We start from the raw sequence: 12,838 nt of genomic DNA on the forward strand, positions 1-12,838 counted from the left end.
ATTATATGGATTAGCCCATACTTTCTACTCTAATGCATTCCAAGAAGCCACCTCACACAAGCAGATTTATAAAGCCGTGTTTTCTCCAGATGAGGCTGAAATTGGGAACTGTTTTCTTCACTATATATTTTTACTAAAAAACAAATATGCATGTTATAAAACTCCATTCAGAAGAGATTTTTTTGATACTGTCTGGATAATTCAGGCTAATATTTCCTTACAGCAAGAAGCCCACAAAAATCATTCTGTTGATTCTAGCATTAACTCAAAATGCTCATTACATTTTCTTTCTTTGTCACTACGTTTTTAACGTTTTAATGTTGAAACATGTTTTACATGTTTTTAATCTTGAAAACCTATGAAGCAGAAACACCTGAAAAACAAACCTGATATGCAAAAGCCAACATTTATAGCCTTCCTCTTCCTTTTTTTTTGCAAGTAAATATCAGGACAAATGTTCAAGATGGGACTAAATAAATGCCAACCCAAACTGTAAACCACTCTGATACTTTGTTCACAGCTATCACAAGTGATGCAAGAAAACTTTAAAGACATTCTCAAAATGGTATCAAATTCCTTAATTCAAAGATCAGAACTTTTTAAGAAAATTAATTTACCTGTCCTCGGTGGTGATAAACATCTGCATTCTGAGGATCGATGTCGGCAGCCATGTTAAAATCCTGAGTAGACAGCAAAGGCTGCTGCTGTTGCATATACATGCTGCCTCTTTTGATGAGAGCATTTGCTCGAAGCTATATACCCCAAATGAGGAAAGATTCATCATTACTACTTTTATTCTAATTTAGTTTTTTTAAAATAACAGCTGTATTGAGATGTAATTCACGTACCATAAAGCTCACCCTTTAAAAGTATATAAGCCAGTCATTTTTAGTATATTTAGAGTTGTGCAACTGTCACCACTAATTCTAGAATGTTTTCATCACTCCCGAAGGAAATCTCATACACATTAGCAGGCATTCCCTATTTCCTGCCTAATTCTCAGTCCCTAGAAACCATCAGTCTTTTTTCTCTTTCTATGGATGTGTATATTCCAGACATTTCATACAAACTGGAATTGTACATAATGCAGTCTTTTTGTGACTGGCTTCTTTCACATAGCATGTTTTCAAGGTTTGTCTATGTTGTAACATGTATCAGTACTTCATTCTTTTCTTTTTTAAAATACCTTTATTGGAGTATAATTGCTTTACAATGGTGTGTTAGTTTCTGCTGTATAACAAAGTGAACCAGCTATGTGTATACATATACCCCCATATCCCCTCCTTCTTGAGCCTCCCTCCCACCCTCCCCACCCCACCCCACCCCACCCCACCCCTCTAGGTCATCACAAAGCATTGGAGCTGATCTCCCTGTGCAGCTTCCCACTAGCCATCCATTTTACATTTGGTGGTGTATATATGTCAGTGCTACTCTCTCACTTCATCCAGCTCATTCTTTTTTAATGGTTAAATAATATTCCATTGTATAGATATATCACATTTTATTTATCTGTTCCCCAGCTGATGGACATTTGAGTTGCTTCCACTTTTTTTTTTTTTTTTTTTTTGCGGTACGCGGGCCTCTCACTGTTGTGGCCTCTCCTGTTGCGGAGCACAGACTCCGGACGCGCAGGCTCAGCGGCCATGGCTCACGGGCCCAGCCGCTCCGTGGTATGTGGGATATTCCCGGACCGGGGCACGAACCCATGTCCCCTGCATCGGCAGGTGGACTCTCAACCACTGCGCCACCAGGGAAGCCCAAGAAGGCTTCCACTTTTTGGCTCTTATGAATAATGCTGCTATGAACATTCATGTACAAGTTTTTGTGTTGACATATGAATTCAATTCTCATGGGTATAGATACCTAGGAGAGGAACTACTGGGTCACATGGTAACTCTATGTTTAACATTTTGAGGAACTTCCCAACCCCAACTAATTTCCAAAGGGATTTTACCATTTGACATTCCTACCAGCAATGTATGAGAGTTCCAACTTCTCCATATCTATACTAATACTTTTAATTGTCCAAATTTCTGATTACAGCCATCCTAGTGGGTATAAAGTGATACCTCGTTGTGATTTTGATTTGCATTTCCCTAAGGGCTAATGATGCTAAGCAGCTTTTCTTGTCCTTATTGGCTATTTGTACATATTCTTTGGGAAAATGTCTATTCAGATCCTTTCCTGGTTTTAAATTAGGCTATCTTTTTATTGTTGAGTTGTAAGAAAACTTCTTTAATATATTCTGGATACAAGCCCCTTATCAGATATATGACTCGTGAATATTTTCTCCTATCCTGTGGAATGTGTTTTCCCTTTTTTTGGTCACTTGTGCTTTTGGTGTCATGCCTAAGGAACCACAGCTTAATCTAAAGTATTGAAGATTTCCTCCTATGTTTTCTTCTAAGAGTTTTATAGTTTTGGCTCTTAACATTCAGGTCTCTGATCCGTTCTGAGCTCATTTTTGTACATGGCATATGACAGGCATCATCACTTGCCATTAAAACAAAAAATCATGATCATGAAATAAGAAATAGGGTTCTTCTCTAAAATTTTTTTCAAGGCAAAAGTACATACAAATGTCTTCCTCAATGAAACAAATAAGAATGCCCTCACAACAATAACAAAAACACATAACAGAACATATTTGTAATCATCAGGAAAATCAGCAGGAAATAAAATTAATTATTACTAGGGTATCTTCAACTTGAAAATCTATTTTGAGAAGGACTTTTAACAAATATTTTTCATTTGGAGGTGAATAAAGCCAGAGTTCACTTAATTCAATGAGGAAAAAGAGATGTTAACCATCTAATAAGGAGTACAGCACTTTGGCAGCTAACCGCTATTCTTGTTACACTGAGTAGAAGGCTCATATTCGACAGACCCCCCCACCGAATCTTAATTATAAAAATAACTACATACACACAAGAACACTTAGAAAACGAAAAGCTGTTCCAACCACACAACTGCAAAAACTTTTGGTATATTTCAGTATATTTCAATATTATATTTTTAGATCTTGTTTTTTCCTCATGTAAATAAAATCAGAATATATTAAATGTGTTTATTTTTTATTAAATGCATTTTATAACCCTGTACTACATATTGCATGTTATTTACAATACTACCTATAGCACTGCTACATCACCTTTACCCCTACCCAAATATAGTCCAATACAGTAAGCAGAAGCTATACGGGGAAGCTGAAGCTACCACATATTATAGGGGAAAAAAAAAGGTCCTTTCCTAGTTAAAGATATCTATCACTGACATTTATGATTCAGTTTCACTGCACCAACTCAATCATCATTAGGCGTAGTCCCTTCCAAAACAAAAAATAATCTTTTGGAGAATGGCAACTGAAATGCCAAAACTTTGGCAAAACATACCTAAAAGTCTTATTTTTATTTATTATTAATTTTTTCACATGCACACACACAGAGTTTTAAATGTACCTTCACATTAGCTTCTTTCAAGCTGATGACCTTATCTAAATCTGGTTTGGCTGCGTTGGCATTACCAATAAGCAAGTAGAAAGTAGCTCGTAGTAATAATGCTTCTGCCATGTATTTGCCTTGGGCATCTATTTCTTTTGAGCATTCACTTATGATTTTATCATAGTTTTCTTCCTCCATATACTGTTTGGCCTTTAAGTATCCAGAGCTGAAAATAAAGTAAGCACAGGAAATTACTATTTATTACTAATAAAATGAACATAAAAAATTACTAAAAAAGCATCAAATGCTAAAACTTGCCACATTTAGTATACCTGAGTTAAACAACTGTCCTCCTCCCCTTAAACAAGTTAGCCAGTCAATGTAAGACTGGAGTGTGGATGGTGGTATGCGGGGCAGTGTGTGTAACAGATTAGGATTTTTGATGCAGACTGGGATTTTCTTGCTGCCTTGAAGAAAGAGTTTTAAAAAAGGAAACAACAGAGAAAATGGCAGAAACCTAGGGTTATTGCCCAGGCTTCAACATTTAGACACATGAAAAGATAAGCTAATGACAGACTGATCTGCAACATAGAAAATGATCCTGTCTTATTCACCTTCTTCTCTGTGGCACATTGATGGCACGCAACAGTTATTTTATGACTAACAGAAAGAACAGAGAAATAGAAAGTTATCAAGTGAGTTTAGGGTCACAGAACCCAAGGGAAGAGGTGTGACCTGAGTTGTACTTTGTAAAGATCACTCTGGCTGTGTTGTGGGAAATGGACTGTAAGGGAGCAAGAACTGGAGGCAGGGAAATGTCTATTGATAAAAGGCTCTCATCCAGAAGTTGTGCTGTTTCACCTAAAAGAACAGACCTAGAATGAATAGGTGGAAATATCAAAGAAGCAGACTCTTCCATCAAATAGTACTTAAAGAAAACACCTTCCCCTATTTTTTAAAAAGCAGTGACCACAATATCATCACTCTTTTAAGATGATGACTTTTATTGAGAAGGCTTGTAGAAGGAATTTTTTGAACTGAAAAGGAATTTATACTATATGTCCTTTAAGGGGCACTGTAAATTACATTTTCTTATTTCATTTGCTACATATTCTGAATAGAGAAAACTGGCAAGTGACCTAAAAGTTATGTCAGTCAAAGTCTTACAAACTCTGTGCTAACCTTTCCTATAATTACATTCTAATATTCCCTGCACTCTAGTTTTATTCCTCAGGTCACCAGGGTAAGACAAAATAATTACTAAATCAGATTGGAAGTAATAACGGTTCCTATTTATTGAGAACCTAAGTGCTAGATACTCACAAACATGACCTCTAAACCTCACAATAAGCCTCAAAGGTAATTATTACTTCCCCATTCAAAAAATGATGAAGCTAAGGCTCAGAGTAAAATAGAATTCAAAAACTTAGGACCAATTCCAATTAGTGTTCTGGTGAGAGATAGCTATGTCCTGCCACCTCTCAAGACAGTTTTTAGAATAATGGTATTAACTTCACTGTAGTTTTTCTGGGATAAGGACTATTTCCTAATCAGAAGAGGCAATTATTGGCATCACCTTAAACATTTACTTCCCATCTACAATCTTCTCAAAGAGATTCCTCACCAACTAACTCAAACTTGAACATCTTGGCACAATTATACATAGTATCCTCCCTTAAAAGGTGGCCAATAATGGTAGAAAAATTGGGAGATACAACTTAAAAGCAATCTTTTTCCTTAAACCTTCCAATATGCTATAGATGCAAAATTATGCTTTGCTTTGGGAACAGTATTCCCTTTTCTTCCAAACTCATTAGAAAATGTCATGTTGGTAATAATGTTGTACCTTCTCTTAGAGAGGAGAGCTAGCCTCAACAGCAAGATAAAAGTATTGATAAATATAAATGGATAAGCAGGCTAGATAGCTTATATACTACATTATATCACTTGACCTCCAGTTGTAAACATAGTATCTTATACTTTGGTTTCAGCTCTCTACAGGAGCAAACACAAACCCAAAGAATGGCATTTTCCTAGGCATGCAGAAAAAACCTTGAAGAAAGTCACTCTTTTGGGCACTCCTAAAAATTAAATTATATATTATAAACTTTCTTGCACTAAAACATCTGGATATTGAGCTACACAATCATTTTTTAAGTTAGTGCCCCTGTTCAAATATAATCAAACACTTGATCTCCACTAGGATATCTCTTGAGAATATCATGTAGGACCTTAAAAGCAGGGCAGACTTCTGGCAGTAAAACCTTGAGTCACCAGAGAGGAACTCTTAGGGTGTAATAGACATGTGTGAGAAGAGAAGTATTTTTATTATTATAATATTATTATATATTATAATTTTGTTATATTTATATCTATTTATAAACAGATTTTTTGGAGATAACTCAGAGTTCCACTTTGGCTCTGTGGCAGCAAAAAACCCCACAACCACGCCCCCGCCAAAAAAAACACAGAACATTAAGCAGATACTATACTCGAGACACTTACTTTTCTTTTACTTCTAAAGCCTCCCCTTCCTTGTCTTTATCTTCATCAGACTTCTCTCCTTTAAGCATTGGCTGAGAAATTATATCATCCGTGAAAGAACTGAAGTAAGATTTGATAAACTGTGGAGATGGCATCAGAGGTTCACGATTCTGAAATTTAATCATATTTATACACATCAAAATAGAAAACACTAACCAAAGAAGCAGATGCCTTTGTAGAATACTGAGAACCACTGTCGTAAAAACTGGCGTCTCATTTTCAGATAACTGAAGAATATCAGGCTCCAAACCGTAGCGCAATAGACAGTGGAACTGGTAATGCTGCCAGTCCCAGCTGTTCAAAGTAGGTTTTAAATGAGAACCTTCCCCCTCTCCAAAGATGTAAAATGTCAAGAACTCTTAGAACCACTCACTAAAAGAAGGTGAAATCTGGAACAAAGGAGGTAAATAACTGCTGAGTTAAAATTATCTCCTTCTGAGTTAAAATTATCTTCCTGTCCTAGAAGATTAATATCTCAATTTACTACTCAGAACCATGTCTTACACAGGTGCTAAAATGTTAAGTCCATCTACCATGGGCTTTCATTTGTCCCCTACTTATTCTGCATCTGAAGATCTCCACTGGAGTAAGTGCCACTGAAAGCCAGAATGAAATCTCATTTCCTCTTTTAATTATTACTTTTTCCCATGGCAACCTGATTCATAATCATAGAAGTATTTTGTTTCTCCTTATTATACTTAAGATGATAAAGTTTTAAAGGAAGAAGGAAAAGGGACTAATGTCACCAAAGGGCTCTCATAACATATTTTGGATCCTTTGCAAAATTCAACCCAAAGACTTTAGAGTTGAAATACGGTATTCTAAATTGTACGTATAACAAATACCATTTCTAATATTTTGGTAGATTTAATGTCTTTGTATTTGAAGGAGGGGAAAAAAATGAATCTGGCTTTGTAAGTATATGATCTAATCTAGGATAGATGAGAGTGGGGTAAATAAGAAAACTGAATAGAAAAATCTAAGGAATTCACACTCTTTTTTTGGTGCTCTCTCTGGGGAGAGACTCAGTGTGTCTTTTTTTTTAAATGGTACAGTTACTTTTTAAATTTTATTTATTTATTTATTTATTTATTTACTTTTGACTGTGTTGGGTCTTCGTTTCTGTGCGAGGGCTTTCTCTAGTTGTGGCAAGCGGGGGCCACTCTTCATCGCGGTGCGCGGGCCTCTCACTATCGCGGCCTTTCTTGTTGCGGAGCACAGGCTCCAGACACGCAGGCTCAGTAGTTGTGGCTCACGGGCCTAGCTGCTCCGCGGCACGTGGGATCTTCCCAGACCAGGGCTTGAACCCGTGTCCCCTGCATTAGCAGACAGATTCTCAACCACTGCGCCACCAGGGAAGCCCCAGTGTGTCTTAATTACCATTTTAAATCAAATGGTCACCACCAAGTGATAAATACACCTAACTTAAGTATTTCACTGAAGACCCTGTGTTGGAATATATAAGTGGCAATCATCTACCACTTCAGGGAAAAAGCTTAAATAGAAATTTAAATAGCCCTTACTGAAGTTGAATAAATCATTAATGTCTTGTAGTTTCCTATTTCAGCTTAGAAATGAAGCTACCACTTCCGTGTCTTTCAGAGTTACAAATTTAAAATGAGAACAATATTTTATAAGTAATGGCCTTAAGTATCAAAGGAACAAGATACAAATTCTAGCTCTGCCACTTATTAGCTATGTGACCTTACACGTCATTCTCAGTTTTCTCATCTCTAAAATAGCAATAAAAATACTATCCTTATTTATCTTATAGGGTTATTGTAAAAATAAAAATAATAAAATGAAAAGTATTTTGCAAAGTGGAATACAAACAGGTTAGAAAATATATGTGGAAACTAATCTGGAACCTATATAAATGTAGGTTATCATATTTTCTTACTACTCTGCAGTCCAACCAGTATAATTACTCAACAATAGCATTATACTCAAGGAAACGAGGTTCCTTCAAAGTTCAATTTGTGAGACTCTAACATGGTATTTTGCAAAATATTTTGAGGAGCACCAGTTCTAGTTCCTCAAAACAGCATGTTCTACCAGATGCTGAAGGGAAGGAAATAAGTTCCAGAGTTTAAAGAGACTGAGAACCAGTATAGCTGTATTTGGAGATTCACAACACATACTAGCACAAGAAAGTCCTGCAGTGAAGAAACCTGTTTTAACAGTTTTACTCAGCTAATATTCAGAGATGTAAAGTTAAAAATACAGACAGATTATTAAATCAACTTAAGAGAAAAGCAAGTTATTATTAAAGAAAAAAGAAACAACTGCCTCGATATTATGAAATTTAGCAGAAAACCTCTACCGATGTTTAGTAGTACCTGTGGTACTCCCACAGCCCTCTACTTATATCCCTCCATGACACTTTACCAATATCATGCCTTTTATACTTATTAATGGTCCCTCTCATTAAGGACTTTGTAAGGGCAAGGACCATGTCTTTGTACCTACCCTCCTAAAATGCCTATTATGGACCTCTGTTCAATAAATATTTCTTGAATTAAACCATCTACTAACTGTGTAAAACCAATGCCAATTTATACAGCATATCTTTAAAAACTTTAAAGAGTACAAGTTGGCAATTTTTTTCTGTAAAAGGCCAGATAGTAAACATTTTAGGCTTTATGTGCCATACAGTCTCTGTCACAACCACTCAACTCTGCCGTTGTAGCTTAAAAGCATCTAAAACAATGTGTGAGTGGCTGAGTTCCAATAAAACACTATTGGCACATTATTTATAAAAACAGGTGGCAGGCTGGATTTGGCCTGTAGGCCATTGTTTGGCAACTTCTAATATACATGAATTCTTTCAATATCCTCCAGGTGCAATACTGGACATAGTTTACATTCTTATTTTAAAAAAGTAAACCACAAAAGCCCAAGATTACAGGAAAAAGAAATATAATCCGGATCTAATTTCAGTTGTAACCATCATGCCCAAGTTTAAGCAGTATAAATTAGAAATGACCCTTCACAATGTATACTCCCTCTATTAACCAATTCAGATTAACTTACCTTATATTTTTCTTTGGCTTTCTCTTTTCCAAGAAGTTTAAGAACTTTATCAGCTAACAGCATGCTTTGCTGATTTTGGAACCCTTCTAATATACACACAGCAGTAACATCTAGAAATGATGCAGAAAACAAGAGTAAGTATGAAATTATCACAAACATGATTAGCAGCATCAAATGGATTCAATGTTACCACAGAAAGCCAAACTACATGCATAGCTTTATGTGGCTATCATTTCCAATAAACTGATTCTTAACACTTTAGTTTTACATACTTTACGACCAAACTCAAAGCTCAGAAAGTCACTCTACTTCTCTAGAATTCACTTTCCTCACCTGTGAAATGAAAGGGACTATACTACACCATTTGTGATGTTTCTCATCACTCCAACATTGTACACAGCAAATAAAACAAGTAATCCAGGAATATTCTTTTCTGGCCGGTTAAGTATATACCAAATCAACATAATGTGGCTCTCTTATGTCTGGTCTTTTTATAGGCCTCAGGGTTACTCCTCGTCTCCAAAGCCATCTTGCCACAGAGCTCTCAATTAAATCTGCTTCAAAATACCATTTTAACCTGGCTATGCTAGAGCTCAACACACAGTGGTCTGAAATTTAGAAGATCAATGTTTCCTTAACCTCTCAACTTTTCATTCAAAGTAGTGAACAATGGCTGTCTCTCTTTTTTTGAACTCAATTTCTCACAATTCCAAATCCTTGCTCCTCCAAACAAGTCAATCTGCTGTATGTTCCCCTGATAATCTGGCTAGTGCCAATGTCAATTCCCCATCCCATTTCTCCATCTAAAATCCATTTAAACTCCTCTCTACAATTATCGCTTAATAACTTCAAAGTTTGGTTCAAAACTCAGAAGTCTCTTTTCCAAAGCAACACTCCTTCTACCCACCATCAAAGTACATGATACCACAAAACCTCAAGTTTTTCTAAAATGTTCTCTAAACCACTCTCAATTGGTAATCCTCATTTAAAAAAAAAAATAAATAAAACAGCTTTTCCCTTTTAAATAATGTTATTTAAAAAAAATTATAGCTAAATTTCTGATTATTGATGCTTTTAAAGCAAATCTATGTAGTGGAAAGTACTTTTCGACTGCAGAAATTGCATTTTGGTTTAGCTCTACATCACCCAGAAGACTGTACTTTATAGGCCAGTGGCGGATACCCTAATTTGAAGTTTTGGCAACAGATATGGCCAATTAGAGGCCAAAGAATATTTATAATATTTACTGAGAACGGCAAATTCACTTGCTGCTTTGTATCAATTACATAATTTCTAACTGAGTATAAGATAATGTCTGAAAATTGCAAGGGCAAAAAACAAATGTTTTCTTTAATGATTCATCTCAAAATTATTTCATATTTATATAGGATATTAACTGAAAAATACATAGAATCTTACAAACACTATCGCTCACTAAAACCTCTCTTCTGATTTCTTATTCATGAAATTACACTGATGCTCATTAATTGCCAAGTTTAAAATGTGTGGTATATAAACTCTAAATCATTTAATTTACCATAGTGGGGAACCAAGACAGTACTCAAGTATCTGCAATCTCAATTTAAACTAGAAATCAAAGTCTCAATTGGGGAAGAGTAAAACTTTTAAACACAATTGATTTCTCTACTCATAGGCAGAGTTTCATATAAATTTACCAATGACTATGAAGCCTTTAGTAATTTTCATACATAAACACAAAAATACCCTCACCTTCTAAACATTCCTTCTTATTGTCTAGCTTCTCGTGGGCTTTTGCACGTCTAAAGAGAGCTTTCACATATTTGGGATTAAGTTCAACAGCCTTTGTACAATCTTGTGCCACCTCTTTCCATTTTTGCTGTAATGAAAGTATTAAAAAAAAGTCACACTAAAGGAAGCACTGTTTGACAGAAATCAGTTTTCTAAACTCAGTAGGCCAAGTATTAAGAATCCCACAACAGAAAAAATATTCCCAATTCATACAAAGAGTTAATATCCACAATACATTATAACAGCTCATATAAATAACTGTAATAAAGATTAGCAACCTAATTTTTAAAAATAGGTAAAAGACATATTTAAGCCATCTTTCTACCACCAAATCTACAACCTACCTGCATCTATGTGATATCATCTCCTCCTTCCCTCCTGTTAAAACTGAGGAAACACCCCTCTTCACCAAAGGCCAACTTTCCACTTGTGGTATGGATCCACATTCTCTCCACTTCAAGGACTTCACTGTTAGCTATCCTGCCTCTGCACCAATCTGCTTCTCTACTGAATCATTCCTATTAGCATAAAAACACTTGCTTTAGTATTTTCCACCTTTTAAAAACACTCCTTTGATTCTGTAATTCCCTGCAGTTATTACCCCATTTCTTAGCTCCTGTTTATTGCCAAACCTCCAAGGAGTCGCCACTCTACTTGATTTCCATTTACCTCACCGGCTGCTCCTTCGCAATTTCTGTAGCTGACTTCTCCCCCTCTATCTGATTTTTACATGCTGGAATGCTCAAGGACTCATCCCTTCTCTCTCTTAGGTGATCACATCTATTGTCCTCGTAGTATATAACATCTAAAATTAGATGACTCCAAACTTTATCTCTTTAACCCAAACCACATTCCTAAAATAGAGACATTTCTCAATTCAACTGTCAGCTGACTCACTCCTTCCTCAATCCACCATTATTAAAACTCCTGCTTCTCACGCTTCACATCCAATACAACAGCAAATTCTGTTGGTCTTCAGCTTTCCTTCATGTCCCACTTAGGCAAGTACAACAACATCCTTCCTTAGTCTCCCTGCCTCCATTCTTGCCTCCCTCCAATATATTCTTGACAGAACAGTGAGAACAATTTTAGACGATGTTCCTGCCCTATTTAAAACCCTTAAATATTTCCCGTTACACTCAGAATCAAATCCAACCTTCTTACCATTGCAAGGCTTTGCCTGATCTGGCCTCTGCTACCTTTCCAGTTTCATCTCTCTATACCCCAGGATCCTTTATACATACTTCTTTAATCATGGCAAACTCCTGCCTACCTCAGAGCAATTACATACACTGTTCCTCCATTTGTAACACTCTATTCTGCACTGTTTTACGCACCAACCCCACTCATTCGTCTATTATAGAATCAAAGCATTTATCAAAATGTCATTTAAGTTGTTTTGCGATCCTTGAGTTCTATGCATAATTGTTTGCTTTTATAGACCCAGCTCCTACTACACCTTTCATATACAAAACAGTCAATAAAATTTCGTTGAACAAAAAATACAGAGAATATAAATACCGAATAAACATAGAAAAAGATTGTCCACTTCACCAACATCTCAAAAATTGCAAACTAAAACAATGAGAGAGAATTTTTCTCCTACCAGAGTGGCAAATATTATTAAGACTGATAATACACATAGTCAGTGAGATACTGGAAAACAAACATGTTCATATATTACTATAATAGGTATTGATACTATCTTATTTCCATTTCTAGAATTTTATTCCCCCAAAAGTATGCAAAAAAATATTTACTGCAACACTGAATGCAATAGGGAAAATAGGAAGTGATTCAAATGTTCATCAACAGGGAGATGTTACAACCATGTAACAGCTACTACATATAGCCTTTAAAAAGAATGAAATAGATCTGTGTGTGCTATGAGAAGCTGTACAAGATACAGTGGCAACTGAAAAAATATGCAAACAATGTAACAGGAATTCATCTTTTGGTCTTTTTCCCCCCACATATGCTACTATTACATATATGCGGACAAAAGTTGAAGAAATAAACTCAAACTGTTGAGGAGGATGGGGTCACCAGAA

The 12,838-nt window shown here is 35.8% G+C and overlaps 1 protein-coding gene across 2 annotated transcripts in view; it reads right to left on the reverse strand.

Annotated features, from left to right (window-relative positions):
• Positions 1-12,838, reverse strand: part of TOMM70 (translocase of outer mitochondrial membrane 70) — a 45,347-nt gene that overhangs the window by 16,227 nt on the left and 16,282 nt on the right. For both annotated transcript variants that reach the window (XM_027103379.1, XM_027103388.1), the window contains exons 3-7: positions 10,749-10,875; positions 9,018-9,127; positions 5,946-6,094; positions 3,459-3,666; positions 618-752 (exon numbers count right to left, since the gene is read on the reverse strand). In XM_027103379.1, the coding sequence (XP_026959180.1) occupies positions 618-752; positions 3,459-3,666; positions 5,946-6,094; positions 9,018-9,127; positions 10,749-10,875 (729 nt within the window). The remainder of the gene's footprint in view (positions 1-617; positions 753-3,458; positions 3,667-5,945; positions 6,095-9,017; positions 9,128-10,748; positions 10,876-12,838) is intronic.

Source organism: Aethalodelphis obliquidens, unplaced genomic scaffold (genome assembly GCF_003676395.1).
Source record: "Aethalodelphis obliquidens isolate GAN/ISIS:26980383/991018 unplaced genomic scaffold, ASM367639v1 scaffold1, whole genome shotgun sequence".
NCBI lineage: Eukaryota > Metazoa > Chordata > Mammalia > Artiodactyla > Delphinidae > Aethalodelphis > Aethalodelphis obliquidens.